Below are 17632 nucleotides of genomic sequence, written 5' to 3' on the forward strand. Positions count from 1 at the left end.
AAACAACACATGATGGAGAAATGTTATATAAAATCTGGGTTGTAAATACTTTAACACCACCGTACAGACAATGTGTGCACCTCAATGGCTATCCTTCATTCAAAGTCTATATGAGCTAACATTTGGCAGCTCCAGAAAAATAATGTTTTAATTATTCCTTCCTATCCAGGTTTGTGCCACAAAAGTATGATGTAATGCTTTATAATTTCGTTTGTAAATCTTTCAATGTCAAATTCTATCATTCCTGGTACAACTTTATTGGACTCAACTGTTATAAGAGGTTATTACTGTTATAACAAATCATCTTTTCAGGTATCCCATATTTCCTTAAATAAACATCGATAATGGCTTCATCAGATTGTGACAAATTCATTGCCAGAAGTAGCTTTAGAAGTACTTTAAATCCTGTATGAAACAAAGCACAACATTTAACATGTAAGTAAACCACACACACACAAAGAAATGATGCAAACTCGAATATAAATGATACAATTGTATTTGACTTATGACACACTATTTTACAGTCTGTACATGGTTTCAACTGGCAATAAATTATAAACAGGGAATAGGGTGGTGGAATGCTGTGAAGAAACCTCCCTAGATTACAAGGACCTATGTCAAGTAACTCTAAACCTGTACGGCTTCTCACATTACTGGAGATTCAATGTCCAATGCATATTTACAGCCTTTGAAGTTCTCCCAATCAAAATCCAACCTCTATGGATATGAGAATAAATATAATAAAAAACAAAACAATGTGGCTCAAAGTCATCAATGTATTGTAATGATGTAATACAGACAACTGTCATTCAAGTATCACCAAAATACTAGTTTTGGTTGAAATATTCAAAGGAATTCCATCAAATACTGTAAATGACACACTGACCGGACTTCCAAGAAGCTTGTATTTGACATCACCAGTACGGTTACTTATATTTCAGTATTCAATCATGAAGATAATAATCAGTAAATTCCGACTTAAATTCTAATCTATTGCTACCTCCAGATTACCTCCAACCTCCAGCCCAATTAGCAAACAAGGACATAACAGTAGCTCTGGTAGAGTGGAGGTCATTTACAGGGAATACAAAAGCACACATCAGGCTCTTAACTACCTTGATCCATCCATCCATCCATAATTTCAAAAAAATGTTAATTGATATCACAAAAGAAATCCATGAAAAACCTGTATATCACAAAGAATAAGTTTTACTGTTACAATTTGTATAACTTTCTTGAGGTCTTCAAATTTTGGTCCTCATAAAATGTGAAAATTCTATGGCTCTGTGTTTCGAAATTGCAATCTTTTTGTCTGTTTAAAAACATGCATAGTTATGACCGGATAAATAAATTAATCCCTGGGTCGTCTGATGGACACATGTCGTATCCATTTGACTACTACGTGAAGCTCTTCACTACTGGATGTTAACAACCTACATACCATGTTACGTACGCACATGTTATCTGTGCAACCTAAGAAATGACAAGGCTCTTCTACACTCAATGGAGAACCTACATATCATGTAGTTTACACGTGTCATTAACTTGAAACTTAAAAACATCATCATTATTGGCCCAAAGTTTTTAGCATGCTAGATATTTTTCAAAATACTTTCCCGGTGGTTCCTATTCTACTTTTCTCACAGATATTAAGGAGTTATAAGAAAGACCAGAAAATATGTCAGTCTGGATAACTGCCTCATGACTGTCAGCAAAATTCTTGTTGAAATTAGATCACAGGTTACTATTATCTGAATTTCTAGCATATTTTTGGAGGCCATACTGGTGACGTTTAAGAATGCCATGCCCTTCACAAGCAAAGGACGACCTGCTTATCCTACCATGCACATGTGTCATACACGCATATTACTTAATTAATTAGGCTCATATCTATAACCATTGAAGGACCTGCATGTCATGTAGACATGTGTCATACACATGTAACTTAAAACAGAGATCTCCTCTACTCAATGGAGAAACGGCACATCGTGTCATGTAACTTCATAAATATAACATTCTTCTTTATTCAACAGAGTGACTGCATATGGAGTGGCACACACGTGTCATACACATGTCCGACCCTTCCAAGATGGAGGTTCTGTCTTCTATTGATGGCAGTTATTGTTCCTTGTGTGTTTTACCGGTCAAATGTTATAAATACCCAGCAGTAGTTTCCTACCTCCGTTACAGGTTTACCTTCAACAGTTCCTAAACTGATACAGTTCACAACCAAACATGGCCAGCTGTTACCACAGCATGGACAATGTATATACATGAGGCTCTATGAACCGGTCGACATAATTATCCATCCGGCCTAGCTATAATTTCAACAATTTTAGCAAACTTTGCTCAGAATTGCAAATGCTTACAAAAATGTACTGGCTAAAATCGAGTTTGCAGTGGGTATTTTCCACAGCACACAGTTTACTGTACAGGCTTATTGAAGCAGCCCTATGATATTTGCTGATAATAAAGAACTCATCAACCGTTTATGTTCTTCTTAATGTCTACTGGCAGAAAAATGCATATTCCAATTTTTTTCCTACTGGCCAACTGCAAAATCCACCTACGCTCATGCTGTAGTTAGCCTGAATTCCAGGGGCCTGAGCCATGGCTGTTTCAGTCTTATTTCCTGGAGATGGTTTTGCCCTTAGTCGGTACAGGATTGAGTAAACTGTGGTCAATGGTTTGGTGCAGCATCAGGGCCAGGACACCTGACCTCCCAGACATAGCTGACCTGATAGTCCTCTCCTGCTCCAACAGTTCATCAAGCTTTAACCACTGAAAGAACGACAACAACAACAATATAAACAAACAACAATGAAAAATACCTAATGAGTTGTATTAAATGAGAAATATTATGGTCAAATTTTAAATTATCATATGATAGTGAAACGTGGATTACTTTTGGACATAACAGGATAGAGAGTAAGTAAAGTAAAAAAAGTATTGGCATCCAATTCTGTGTTACTCTGATAAAGACAAAACCCAGATCTTACCATGCTCTTTTAACTTCAGAGCTGATTTAATACATAGATCAACTTGGTTACTATCAAAGCTTAATTTGTGGTAATGTGAAGGGGATATTTGGTAACACTGGAATGCATAGAGGGTAGGGGAAAAAAAACGGAATTTGAGAATTGGACGTTGAAGATTAATTTTGCCTCTTCCATTTGTGCAATATTCTATTGCTAACACAGCTTATGGAAATGTGGCTGTGTTTGGACTACTTACTACAGGATGAGACAGGAATTTCAAAAACTCCTGGCAAGTTGACTTTTGGAATAGACTCCTAAATCACATATTTGCAAGTGATATATCTATTTTCATTGTCAAACCAGACATGGTGCAGACACAGATTGATTCATGAGGATCAAGTGGACATAAATACATGTTACTTTTCACTTCTTAAATGTCTCAGGCAAGATGGAGGAAGTGATGGGAACGGGAAGATGGACTCACCCATCTCACTCTCTCCAGGTCTATCTCTGCCCGCCTCAGCTGCTCCCATTTGTGATGCTTGTTACAGCTTCGCTTTGACATCCGACAAAAGTTTCCAGAGTCCTCAAAGACGCCAGAGACCAAAGGGCATCCACAAACCTCTGTATCTGGTATCTTCAAGAGAAACAGAGAACAGCTGTGATAAACAGTAATGCTCCCTCTGATGACAAATACTGTCATACCTTAAGCATATTTTGAACAGGACAAGACTTACATCATTAAGTCTGTTTGTTTACTTGCAGGCAAAATGGACAGAAGTTACTTACAATGTAACATGTAAGTTAAGTCAATGTTATCAGTGACTTGCCTTAAGTTTGCCAATGTATATTTTGCAGGGATGACACCAATATTTACCAACACCTGTGAACATGGAATTATCCCCCTGTCACTCAAGGAAAACCTACTAAATCCATTTTAAAATTGCATTCAGAGCATGGAGAATCCCTACCACAGGTTTAGTACAGGTTCTCAATGGTTATCTGAAATTGCAAACTCCATTCCTGGAGTAAGAAACTCTCTTTATCACTTGCTACGATGCTGCTATGTGGGTCATCATATTCAACTGAGTTCGACTCCAGTTCTTGTTCATGAGATTGACCCAGGGATATAGCCAGGGGGTAGGGGAGCAATGTGAGCAATTGCCTCCCCCTTTGAAGACCCCTAAAACTTAACTAAAAGCAGGAAATATCATCAAAGCCCTCTTTTAAGGTTGAAGGAAGCTAAGTGACCCTTCTCAATCTTTCCCATGAAAGTTTGTCTGCTACGTAATACAATACTCTTATTATTGTTTATTTTCTGCAATGTGGGAGGCATTTCGAGCAAAACTTTTTTTGTACATCATGTCACTCCGTTAAGTGAAACAACGCTACCTTTGTGCGAATAGCCCCTTTTAAAATTCTGCTGCCCCCCCCCTCTTCAAATTTCTGGCTACGTCCCTGGATTGACCAACATACGTATCTCTGTACAATGTTTTGTGGTATTAAAGTCGTATTAACAAATGAATAACGCTTTGTCCGTGACACAAATGTCTTACAAGGCAATGAAGAAGCGGTATAAGCTGTAGTAGTATGGTTGACCGTACAAAATGCAATATCAGTATTTTCATCTCTTGTTAGTCTCCTGGCAGAGCTTGGAATGCTCCGTAACATGAGGTAACAGGTCTCGTAAATTCGAGAGCCATTCTTTTTATGATTCATCGCATGAAGAACTTATCTGGATCTGTACAATTCTGAAAATACATCAAAGATTCTTTTTGTGCATATAGTATTGATGGAGCTCAACCTACCCTAGGTTCCTTTGTATGCTCAGGACATAAGACTTTAAGCCTCTTACAGTATGTGTTCTGTTGTGAGTTGAAGAAGTCACAGAACATGGACTCCCTGAAAAAATGGAAGATATTAATTTCTTTAAACATTCTCTGAACATCCATGAAAATGACTGAGCAATATCTACAGCTATTGAGCTACTCTAGAGAATTTATCAGATTACAATTGTAATAACTTAAACATTTTCTGGCAATTATCTTTTAAGAAAAACAAAAACCTAAATGGAGAAACAAGTAAACATATTTTTTGCAAGGAATGAAATGGTTTGTTACCAGTGATAGAAAAATGAGGACAATCCTAATCATTTTTAATCAACTGATCATAGAAAACTTATTTGCATTTTGTTATAATTATCTTTTCACTTGAATAATGCTGTGAATTTTAGGAAACGGTTGCAAACATATCTTAGAGAAGTTAAAGACATACTATACTGCAATACCAGTTACACTAGCATACGTTAACAGGATACAAAATGCAAACAAGTACATTATACATAGGGTGAGAATTGTAAACTTACCCAACAATTCTAGTCTTGAATGCTGATCCAAATGATGTTTGACTTTCATACTGCAAGGAAAAGAAAGTCGGCACCATTTTGAGCCCTATCGATAAAGTACTACATAGAGAAATCTAATGGAGTCTTCTGCAACACATCAACCTCAACACAACACATCAACACATTGATGCAACACATCAACACATTGATGCAACACATCAAAACTCTTTTGATGACTCATTGATGATGCAAAGAGATTAGAAAAACAAATGAAAATTACGAGAAAAAACGAGCAGCAAAGAAAAGTACACAAAGAAAAGAAAAAAAAGGATACATTATGTTTAGTTTCACGTCAACTTGTTTGAAAAATATTGCCTCGCCCTCTAGATCCTTGATTCAAGCCCTTCGTAAAATGTCACAATTTCGCTTGTGTTCGATATTCAAAGGATAAAGACAGATATTTACTGATGTCATCTACTTTCTAAACCTACCTTCCTGAAGCATCTGTTCATGTGATTCATGGCTTTGCTTGGATTGACCTGGTGTCCACAGGTCACACAATGAATACTTAACTCCGGCTCCTCACTATCATCAGCATCCTAAGGAAATGAAAATATATAAACTACAGGAATCAGTCGTTGCTGTATAAGATTTCCTGTTAAACATGAAATACTCACTAGTAAATTTTGAGAACATTTTGGAAGAAAACAAAAGGGGGAAAACCATGTGTGCTCTTAAGGATTGACAAACTGAATTGGAAGGGCAGAAATAATCTAATGAAACCCATTGCTGGAACTGAAATTATATTTATTAATTTCACACATTTACAGCAAGGTTCCATTTAGGATTTCAGACAAATTTTTGGATCTATCAAATTGGGAGACTACAAAATCAATCATCTGGGCAGACACACTGTTTGAATATGATTTCTAATAACTGTTGGGAAGGTGTTGTTTATTTTTGGTGTATACCTCTCTACATTTACCCAACCAATTGTATGCTACACAATTTGTAATATTCCATTTGGAAATCAAAAGGCCTCAGTTGTCTAGTTTTTAAATTGTGGTAACCATACCCACTTAATCGTTGCTGTGGCCGAGTGGATAAAGGCTGTGGCATTTGAAGCAATGAGACTTAGCAATCGGGAGCTTTGGGGTTCGATACTCCGCCGGGTTACAATAAGGTGGGTTTTTCATCCAAGAGTAATCTACGGTTTTCCCATTTGAATCGACTCTCTAGATTGAAAAGATTCCAAATTCAATTCAAAATGTTGAATTGGTAGCCACCCGACGTGTAAGTTGTAATCCACATCTGTGGTCGCTTAATTGCGTAAAAATAACTGATTATTATTATTACTTAACTGACTTCTGCACACACACCCCAACTATGCTCTACCAGAAATAAAACTATGGTCCATTTACGATATACTTAAACTCACGTTCACTTTGGAATCGATTGATACTTTCTTGCATCTTTCGACCAATCTGTTCAGTTCAACTATTTTGTTGTCAAGATCTGATATTTTCCTCCTGGCCTCTTCCATCTCCTTCCTGGTCCGTTCCAATTCCCTTCGGTTATTTTCTTCGGCGATGCAAGGACTCGTCTGCCACTGCTGAATCCGCTGGGGTAAGAACTCAAACAGTCGACTGAAAGAATATGTTAACCCAGGAAAAGGTGTACAAAATTCTTAGGGTATTTGTGTTGCACAGTTTTACACATATTCAATGCAACAGACCAAGTTCCTATTAAAGAACATAAAAGGATAATTCAAAATAATTTGCAACAGCTAGTTGCATTGCAATTTCAACCTGCATAAACATACAACAGCGGCACACGAATATCCAGCATTTGGTTTACACTATCAAGCTTTTCCTTTTACAGGCCACAAAGGAGGAATACGGTAAACTAACTAAACTAACTAACTCTCAGCAGGGGCAGACTGACCAGTCTGGCAATCGGGCAGTGCCTGAGGGACAAGATAAGGGGCCCACTAGTTTCCACAGCCCTCTATGGATAATGATATTTAGTATGCTTCCGTACCAGTTTCATTCTAACATTGTAGACCTTATTAATGTAAGATGCATAAGGATGTATGCAGACATCTCAACGGTTTCTCTTAGGAGAGGTATGGAGGGCCCCCTCACCTTCTTATTGTTGGCTATGACAATGATGGATGATGCACAATAACAGTGGGGGGGGGGGGCCTGGATCAACTTCATTTCTGTCCTATCTATCGCACAATGATAGATAGCATTGAAAGAATCTCTCTTGATCTAAATGACTTCAAAGCAATTTAAATTTAGAACAAAATTCTGGGAAAGTTGATGCTTACTTTGTGGCTAGTTTCATCCCACAATCATCGCTACAATATTTGCTGTTTGCCCTCTGTGGTGTCGTACATCCTGGGCCATAGCACTGCTCCCTTTTCACTGGGATTGGACTAGCTTTGGTGATCCGTTTGGGCGGGCTTTCATACGACTTGTGGGTGTAGCTGGACGTTCTTCTCTTCAGCTGCGATCTAATAAACTCTCTCTCCTTCTCCTTTGCCTTTTCCTGACACAAAGAAAACATCAAGTCGACATTGAAAATTGATATTTACCTGCACTAATTATATCTACCTCTTTGAATAAATGACTTACATGAGCAAAAAGAAGACTATTCAAAATGTTAGTTGTTTACATCAAATTCAGATTGCGCTGTAACTAAATACCCTCAAAATAGGTAAAATGATAAATTGGAACCGCCATCACTTTAGAAATACTAATATGAAACTAAAATAGTGCCAGGCCTATGATCCACCCCCAAAGGTGAGTTTTACGGGCCCAAAGCTGCTATACTATTCACCAAACCTAAGTACTACACATTACTACAACAGTGTACATATTGTTTCATTCTTTGCTATTTTACTACATTTGTTTTTTGGACATCCAATATTAGCTGTTTTGCTTCATAATTCTGGATGATATCGTCCCTTGTTTCGCGTACTGACGAATGTTAGAAAGTTATTTATCATGATCCAAATCAATTCACTGCTTTGCAACTGAATGTTTGATCACAAATAATACCTTTTAAGCAGTATCTATAGATTTATATTACAGAAAACAAATTATAGTTTATAGACGTTTCAAATTTTAAAGGATGTAGAACTATTTTAAGGGCATATAAATGTTTTAAAAACATTCGTCACTACGTAAAACAAAATAAAATAATTTGCATATTCATCAGTGCGTGAAACAAGGGACGATGTGATCTGCTCACTGTATTTTCTTTGCTGATTATCTTATGTTTTTGTCTGTCCTTCTTTTCTTTATCTTTCCTTTCCTTCTTCTTCTCCTGTTTCTCAGCGATCACCTTCGGATCCATCTCTGGTCTGAGCGCGTAATCGAAATGATCCAACAGTCTCACATCAACCTTAGGCTGTCAAAATTAGAAGACAAGAGTAGATCATCTACAAGAACTAACTTTGAAGAAAAGCAGTCAAAAATTTGAGTAAAACGTGGAAGAAATTGAGACGAAGAAAAATGTGGGAAAGTAGGAGAAGGTGTTTGTCTTTGTGGAGGAGGATATGACTAGAATGGTGGACAGAGTGGAAAATTAACTCAAAATGAAATAGTGATCAATATTTGAGACAATAAATTTAATTGAATTCCCTAAATTTTGGTAACTAGCTAATTAGTGCAGGGCTTTTCAACCATGAGAACTGCTGACGTTTGAAGCGTTTACACATCCGTGTATGCCAATATGACTGTATAGGTTATTCACCTAAGGCAAGTAACCCAAAATTTTATTCAAATTGGTGCAGAGAGATCATTAAGATAAAGAGCCATGTTTCACAAAACAAGAATGGCTGAATTTGGTAAACTTTCTCTTAAACATTTCACAAAACAAGAATGGCTGAATTTGGAAAACTTTCTCTTAAACGTTTCACACCATTGAAAAGGTGAACACACCTTGCTTGTATATGAACAGAGCAATGAATTACATCATATCATGGAGCTATATTTATAGCTCCATGATCATATCAACATCTAAAAGCAAAAAAATAAATAAATAAATAAAAAAAGTAAGAAAAGTAAATAGATGGAAATTATTGAAGGAAAGGAATATGAGTCAAGATGAGAAAACATGCTTTTATAATTCACATTAATAAAACTGAACATTTATTCCTTTGAAAATTCAAAAGAACTTTGCGGTTAACTAAAATATGAAGTGTAGGAGCACCATGGAAAACTTTTCAGAGCCCACAGCTGTTTGTGCAGAAACTTTTAATCGAGAATGTGTGAAAAAAAGAGTGAATTTTCATGCGGCAGGTACTCTAAGGATTCTAATCGCAGTGACCAACTGCTTAAACTTTTGCATTAAACATAGATCGATGACACTTTGAACGAAACGTACTTGTGACGAGACAGTTGAAAAGCATCTGATTGTACAGCATAGAGATGATGTGCTTAGCTATTATTGAGTGGAAATGCACAAGAAAGGCAGACACTTAACTATACCTTTCACATAGTTTTGTTAATTTAAATTTTGCCCGATTACAAAGATGTGATTTTCAAGTACTAAGCAACCTTTTAAGGCTTTGCAAAGGATCCATTGATGAAAGTTACTCACCGCACACAATGACCTTGTTTATTAAGCCAAAAATATTAATAAATAAAGGCAACGTTGACATGATAAGGACCTGAGTGCTAATCAAATTTAATTTCATGTCCAGATTAGCTGGAGAAGTTTTGAGCCAAGTAGTAACTATGAGAAAAAGTTGAAGAGCCCTTTGAAAACTGAAGTACATTTCTAGTTAAATGTCAGGCCTAATGCCTTACATATCCATATCATAACATGCAGTCTTTTGTTTTCAATGACAGAGGCTGATGATGACTAATGTGAATTCTGATCTACTTTATACGTCTCATCGCGAGACATTCGTTAGCTGGACACGAGGACACAGGATCACACAGGTCAAAGGTGGTGAATACGACTATTTTCTCTGACACTCTAGCAGTTTCTAGCAGACTGATGGTAGATAGGAACAGTTACATGATGAAGCAACATTGTGAAAGCAACAAAGGGAATGTTTTTCAAACAAACAATGCCATCTGATATTTTTTTCAAATTAGATGCTTTTCTACCTGACTAGGAGAGATTTGCTCAACATTTTGAGACTGTTTAATAAGGACAGGTTCTCGAACCTGAAAAATTCAAAGATAAGACATATATGAATACAATTTGAAATTATACATGTCACCTGTTCTCTGTCTCTCTACATGGTAATTTTACTGAATTACAAAACACGTCAGCTACTGTACAAGCCTATGATATGGAGCCCAACAATATTTGCTGATAATAAGCAGTAATAATGGGCTAATGTTAATTTCAGAACTCATGCAATTCTTTCACTGATGATTGTGAACCCACTTATGAAACATTTCTGTCCACTGGAAGGAAAAATGCAAGTGCCTTTAACTTCTACTGGCAAACACCAAGATCCACTTACATTTAGTCAGCAAAGGTCCTGCATATTTAAGTTTGACCTGCTGTTGGCAGGCAGTTTGTGTTAGTTTGTTTGATTGCCTGGAACGTTAAACTGTTCACAGGTGTTAGCTGAAGAGACTTACAGTAAACAATGGATTAGCAGTGCCCCAGAAAAGCTCAGATAGTAAACTCAAAAAGATAAACTAAATTAAAAATGAACTCAGAAACCTGCTTTAACATGAAAATTAAGGTAAACAAAATTAAAATGAAACATTGACAGAATATCTAATTGTCAACCTATCCATGTCGATAAACTGCATTGGTTGTATGTTTATAAATTTCAAACAAATATGATGGCTTGCAGCGAAACAGGTATATACAAGATTACTCGTATTTGTTTACAGTTTGGGCCTTCCTCACCACTTTTCTTTATCAGTTTAAACATGTCTCAAAACTCATCTTTTTTTCACATTGTTATTAGATATTTTCTTTTCTTTCTTCCTTTTTCCTTTTTTTGGTCTTCACCTGTAAAGCACATTGAGCAATTTTTGTTGGATTCTGCGATATATCAGACAAATTATTATCATTATTTTCTATTTCACCAAGAATTTGCCAAAACGGAAGTCTCCCTCCCCTTGTGTCTGTTTAGTGTGGAGAACATCCCAGTAGTAGATGTATATATGCAATGAGCAGAACCACCATGATAAAATGAAAGTGGAAAAAAAAAAAAAAGGAACTTTGAAGTAAATACTTAATCCCGTGTTACCTAGCTGAAGATGACGCAGAGTCAAAAACTGCCATAATTTTACTTCCTGGTTGAATGTAATTGATTTAACTGTTCCTCACAAAATTCTTATCCAGTTTCATAATGCAATTTCCATAAATCTGCATACCATTACTGTTTGATCAATTGCTACCCAGGCAGACGACAGTTAGAAGAACAAAGACCAGGAGTGAGGTATGTTTGATGGGAGAGGTTCACTGGTTAGGAGGGGAGGATCATGTTGATAGAGATTCTGGGTATTTATTAAAAGGTGTAAAAACCAAAGAATTAAGTAAATTACCACCTGAAACTGATACACTTTAATCACTCATGCTAATTTAGTTTTTGACCATGAATAATACAGAGGTAAACATCTGTGAAAAAACCATGGTGATATGGCCCTTACTGCAATAAAAATATATTGGGAAGACATTTTTTTTTCTTTCCGAGGGGGGGGGGGGGAAAGGAAGGTGGTGGAGGGATTAATATACCACATTTCTAAAATTCTATCTGATTATTTGCTAACGACTTACAGGTTCAACTTCTGATTCTTCAGAGACGGGTGGTTTTGGCGGGGTGGTCTTCAGTGTATGCTTCATAAACGTTTTCTGCAAAAAAAAGTTATGGAATTTAGTGACAAGTCCTTAACAGGAAAGAACAAATCACAGACAACTTCCGAATTGATAATGGTATGATATCCCCGCTCCTCCCCCTCTTTCTTAGCTAATCTTTATTAAAGGGTAATTAAAATTATGCTTGTAAACTATGTTGATTCAGAATTTTTATGAAAACAATAATTCAGAATTCTTCAAACTTCTTACAACTTGAAGAATAATTTGATATGTTTTAAGACTAAACTATCAAATTTACTTGGACTATATAAAGATCCCTACAAATATAATCACAACAGTAATATCCATCCTGTCAAACTTACATTTCCATACTTCAAGCACTGTCTCTTACGACACTTTTGCCGTATCTTTCCAGGTCCACCAAACTTCTTCATGTCCTGAAGATGAGAGAGGTGATAATAGAATCATAGATAGATCACACAAATGGTTATCAGTATTTAGGTTGCTTCAGAAAATACCAAGAGATTAAAACCATATTTTCATGAACAACTTTAATTGTCTTCCTTTTTTCCCCCTGAACTTGTCAATATTTCTATGCAGTCTACTCTTCACAAGATAGTTTCGTCTTCCAAAATGTTAAACTCAACTAAATTAAACTAACATTAAATGAAACCAAACTAGAATAAAGGACAATTATATTTCAGTAACTGTCGAAATCTCTCTGTCTTCACTACTTACCAAACAGAAGTCACATTTGCCGCAGTCACTCCTCAGACAAGCCTCGCATTCCCCACATCTACGGATATTTCTCTAAATGGAGAAGAAACAGAAGGCCTTACAGAACCGATGTAAGACTACGAAAAATCTCTTCTGGTTTACAATGTACTGTAAATGTTCTTTCTGAGTCTTTGTGTTTTTTCTTTTGCAGAGTACAAGACAGCATATATACGTCAGTCAGTTTAAACTCTTTGAGTCCTACTTTTCCTCTCTCTTACCGAGTCCTCTATCACCTTAACAAACTGAATCATCTTTCAATTAAACCAAGACCTCTGTCCCCTAACCTTTCCTTTATTCTCTTATCCCTTATCTTATTGAGTTCCCTTCCTTACCTTACCTTATAGAGTTCCCACTCCCTTAATTTACTGAGTTCCCTTTCTCTTGATTTACAGAGTTCCCTCCCCCAAACTTTACTTAGTTTCCTTCCCTTACCGAGTTCCCTCTCCCTAACTTTACTGAGTTCCCTTCCCATCCCTTACCTTATTGAGTTCCCTTTCCCTTACTTTACTGAGTTCCCTCTCCCTTGCTTTACTGAGTTCCCTCTCCCAAACTTTATTGAGTTCCCTTCCCTTACCTCATTGAGTTCCCTTTCCCTTACTTTACTGAGTTCCCTCTCCCTTACTTTACTGAGTTCCCTCTCCCTTACTTTACTGAGTTCCATCTCCATTACTTTACTGAGTTCCCTTCCCTTACTTAACTGAGTTCCCTTACCTTACTAAGTTCCCTTTCCCTTGCCTTATTGAGTCCTCTTTCCCTTCCATCTCACATTCTCTCTCCCCTCATCTCATGGAGTTCTCCTTTCCCTTACCTTACTAAGTCCTCTTTCCCCTTCACTGGATGAATCACGTCGCATTGACTTCATCTCAATCATTTTTTTCAGTTTCTCTTTCTTTAATTTCTCTTTCTTTTTCTCCTTCTTGATCATCTTTCTCATCTCCTTGTCTTCTCTGCTGTCTCTTCGAGGTTCTTTACCTTGCCTCTTATCTTTGTAAATAGTCACATTTGTTGGATCTCTTTCTAAAGAGAGAAAGAGAGACAGAAAGGCATGAACGGTTTGCAGTTTCAGTAAAAGATATTCTGTATCCATTGATATAGTGGTGCAGTCCAAAATAGAAATTGTAGTTTAAAAACACTGTTACCAACCAGTTCCAAAAGATGAATTAAGATGATGAACTTAGCCAAGGCTTACCCTGTGGCAAATACTGTAGCACTTGGCTTTCTAAATGGCCCCTCATTTCCCCCTTACATATTTTAATATAATTCAGGCTCTCTCACGATTCTTTTTTTTCCTTTCAGATGCATGAGTAAGACTTGACGTAAAGCTTTTAACAGTCACCGTTGCTAGCAAATTCTATATTAATCAACATTATGTCATTCTTATTGTTGTGTTCAAACTATTTTCACATTTTGATCTCTTCTGAACTACCCAATGACCTTTGATCTCCACCAAAGATTATTTTGGCCTCTAGTAAAATAGGAAAGAGAGTTTATGATGCATGAATTGGACACTTCTAATATATTATGGACGAAGACTTTACCAATGCACGGCGGACACGCATAGCGCTTAATTTTACTGGATTCCGATTCTTCTACGCCAACACACGAGCCATGGTACCATTCTTCACAGATGTCGCAGGCACTAAAAATAGAGATTAAAATTGTAAATGTCAATCCTTGACTTGATCGCAAGTCAAAAAAAAGTCAAATGATTACAAACAACTGGTTGGCTGTTGGGATAAACCAACCCTCGTCATACTGTTTTCATTCTGTAAAGAACTCAAAGCAAGTACTCATGATGTCGCTTTTCCTCTTTGGATTTTTCCATAACTGTAGTCTTACACTTGATTCTGCTGGTTTTCATCAATGATTGAAACAAAAAGCAGTTTATGCACAAAATAGTTGTTTTAATATCAATGAAAAGAAAGTTAGGAAAAGCAAGTGAGCAAGACTCATCATTCTTGATATAAACAATCCGAAATACTTGATCAAGACATCTGAGGTTCATGAAAAGACAAATTTATGACATAAACATCATACAAACTTGATCGGCCTTGGACTTGTTGAACCTCATGGCAACTTTTGTGTATAGGATGAATTTTACATGTAGATGAAACAAAGTTACCATTAGGATTGTGGAAACATACTTCTTGGGATAACAAGAACATTTACTAATCTGAAGAAAAGCCTTTGATACTAAACTCTACAGAGCTAAAGGGGGGCATGTAGCCAATAATGAGACACAGGTAGGTCAAAGAGAGGGCCACAAAATGACACTTACATCATAAATGTTGAGCAATCTGATGACCTACAGAGGCAGTAAATCACTTCCTCATCTGTACCAGTCATGCTGTCTCTCCGGTCGTCTCGTTTCTTGTCCTTTTCTCTGCCCTTTTCGATGAGGTTAACATAAGTTTGAACCTTTGCTCTCCTTTCTGGTAAAATTTCAAACCCTCTTGAGTGGCCTTCGTCTTGCTGCAGTGTGAGACAGCAGAAACAAACAAGAAAGAGTAACAGAGAGGGACATAGCTCCTGAGGTAGATACATGGTAAATGACTAGAGAGGAAAGTCCATAACTTATACTGTAAATGTATGAAGTGGTTATTTCATATTTCAAAGTTACTTACTAGTTACTGATGTAAATCCTGTGAGCGAAAGAGAACAGTTGTTAACAGATGCATGAACAGTAGACTGTATAGAGATACTGTATGTTCTAGTGATAGCTGGAAATGTAATTTAATATAATATATACTGTACATATTCACTAGCTCATAGCCAGTGCAAGGTATTATCCAACATTTCAAAAATAACTTTATTATACAATCTGAAGGATGCACCCTCAAGCTTATACCTGTACATCAATATAAATACAATCCATGAATTCAGAAGATAAGAGACAACAATGAGACAGTGTATTAAAAGTGTATTAAAAATGACAGTCAAAGTGCAAAATTAATTTGATTTGACAATTTCTCCAATTTTGCCCTGCCTTCTATCTACAGCCTTTACAGATAACAAGCAAAGCTGTTCATCTTTACAATTCAAGAGACTTACAGATGACAATTGGCTGGTGCTCTTTCTGTCAGATTCCGATTCTGAAAATTTCTCCATAGTTACGTCTGCATCAGACTCTGAATATGTTCTCATCTCTGTATCCGAAGTGTTACTTTTCTCCAGGTCTGTATCTTGCGTCAAGCTGCTTTGAAAATCAGTCTCTGATAATGACTCCTGAGTTGATGCTTTTCTTCCATCTTCTGAGATGCCCTTGTTGAATTCTGATTTACTTGAAATACCAGCACTTGATGCAGAGTCAACATCTGTACTTTTCTCTGACAAGTTTCCATCTGAAACACCATTCTTGACTTTGCTAAGATCCTTTATGGCAGCACTGGGTGATGTTGAAGACATTGTGTACTGTAAGTACAAAATTGAAAAATTATAAATTAATATAAATGTTGTTTAAATAGTTCTAGTGTGTCAAGTTGTTGCATGGTCATATAGGATTGGTGAAAGTGATTGATCTACTTTAGCATCAGTATTCAGTACTATGAAAAGGAAGATCAGCAATTTTGTGAACCCTATGATTAATAACACATACAGTAGCTCACTTCAAATGTTATCAGTGTGATGACCATCAATAAATACAGGACTGTATAAGATCATGTGATATTTACAGTACTCTCCTGCTACTAAGACCAAATACTTCGACGTCCCCATCTGACGAACTCTCCAAACACTACAGGAGGTGCAGACAATCCTTTCAACATCTCTACAGTGCAGTTATTTTGCGATCACAGAAGTGCATGGTGAATGTTGGCAGTGGAAATAGTCATACAAACTTTAATTTGAGAATGACTAAAAGACAACATATTAGATATTTTTTTGTTTTAGCCTAACCTTGTGGATAGATATCTGACAATAATATGATGTGAGGTTCTGCAAATCATGGTCTAGCATGAACAGTTCAGAACGTATTGTTCTGACAATAATTTGAGGTAGCATAGGCCAGTTTTAGAATTAAGTTACTTAGTTTAGTGTTACTGTGTTAGACTTGGAGCTTTAGTATCTTCATAAGTCAGACATGTGAGCATTTGGATGTTAGGAAAGGTCTCTGAAGTGGCCCTGAATTTTGCAGTTGTACCTTATGTGATAAAATTAATAAATTAATCGAGTATTTACTCCTAAAGGAATTCATTCCGAAGATGATGTAGGGCTGGGCCTATAGTAGTAAGTACCAGTCTACTCGAGTCTAGGCTGGGCCTTACGTTAGGCAGTATCACACATTCACAGGGCTTACCTTCCCAAGTGACCTTTTTCTTGGCTAGCTGTAATCTAATTTTAATTATTCATGAATATCACTAGCGAGAAATATTTGCAAGTGTTGCAAGTAATACAAGCAATCATCCCAATATAACATAACTGATACCTTTCTCCCAACGATTAGGCAGGCAATATCATATTGAACGTTTACTGTTACAAGTGTTAGGCATCATTGAATTCAATGATTTATGTATAGTATACTCCGATCCGATGAGAAAACTGGGCCTGCACAATAATCTTTACTAGTTTGACTTGTCTTACGCTGATTATTTCCATATATAGAAATGTTAAAATAATAGTGCTCTAAACTTTAAATTTATTAAAATTAACATATTAATAATATATAACTCACACTAAAAAAGTTGATAAATAAATTTTAGAAATAAATATCAACATTCTGAGTACTCACAAT

At 36.5% G+C, this 17632-nt stretch overlaps 1 protein-coding gene across 3 annotated transcripts; it reads right to left on the minus strand.

Annotated features, from left to right (window-relative positions):
* Window positions 1–480: 480 nt before the first annotated feature.
* LOC139962198 (CXXC-type zinc finger protein 1-like) lies at window positions 481–17427 on the minus strand. 3 transcript variants are annotated; one of them, XM_071962183.1, is made up of 17 exons: window positions 17327–17427; window positions 15955–16314; window positions 15182–15375; window positions 14442–14542; window positions 13712–13920; window positions 12865–12936; window positions 12489–12563; window positions 12088–12162; window positions 10449–10508; window positions 8581–8739; window positions 7655–7875; window positions 6761–6968; window positions 5814–5921; window positions 5344–5393; window positions 4787–4880; window positions 3463–3615; window positions 481–2781 (listed from the first exon to the last, which is right to left on the minus strand). In XM_071962183.1, the coding sequence occupies exons 2-17, from the start codon at window positions 16306–16308 to the stop codon at window positions 2626–2628; spliced, it is 2289 nt and encodes a 762-aa protein (XP_071818284.1). In that variant the 5' UTR covers window positions 16309–16314; window positions 17327–17427; the 3' UTR covers window positions 481–2625. The 3 variants fall into 3 exon arrangements, with proteins under 3 accessions (XP_071818284.1, XP_071818285.1, XP_071818286.1); XM_071962184.1 differs by having other exon boundaries at window positions 17198–17338; XM_071962185.1 differs by lacking the exon at window positions 10449–10508.
* Window positions 17428–17632: the final 205 nt, after the last annotated feature.

The sequence above is a fragment of the Apostichopus japonicus genome, chromosome 20 (genome assembly GCF_037975245.1).
Source record: "Apostichopus japonicus isolate 1M-3 chromosome 20, ASM3797524v1, whole genome shotgun sequence".
NCBI classification, from domain to species: Eukaryota; Metazoa; Echinodermata; class Holothuroidea; order Aspidochirotida; family Stichopodidae; genus Apostichopus; species Apostichopus japonicus.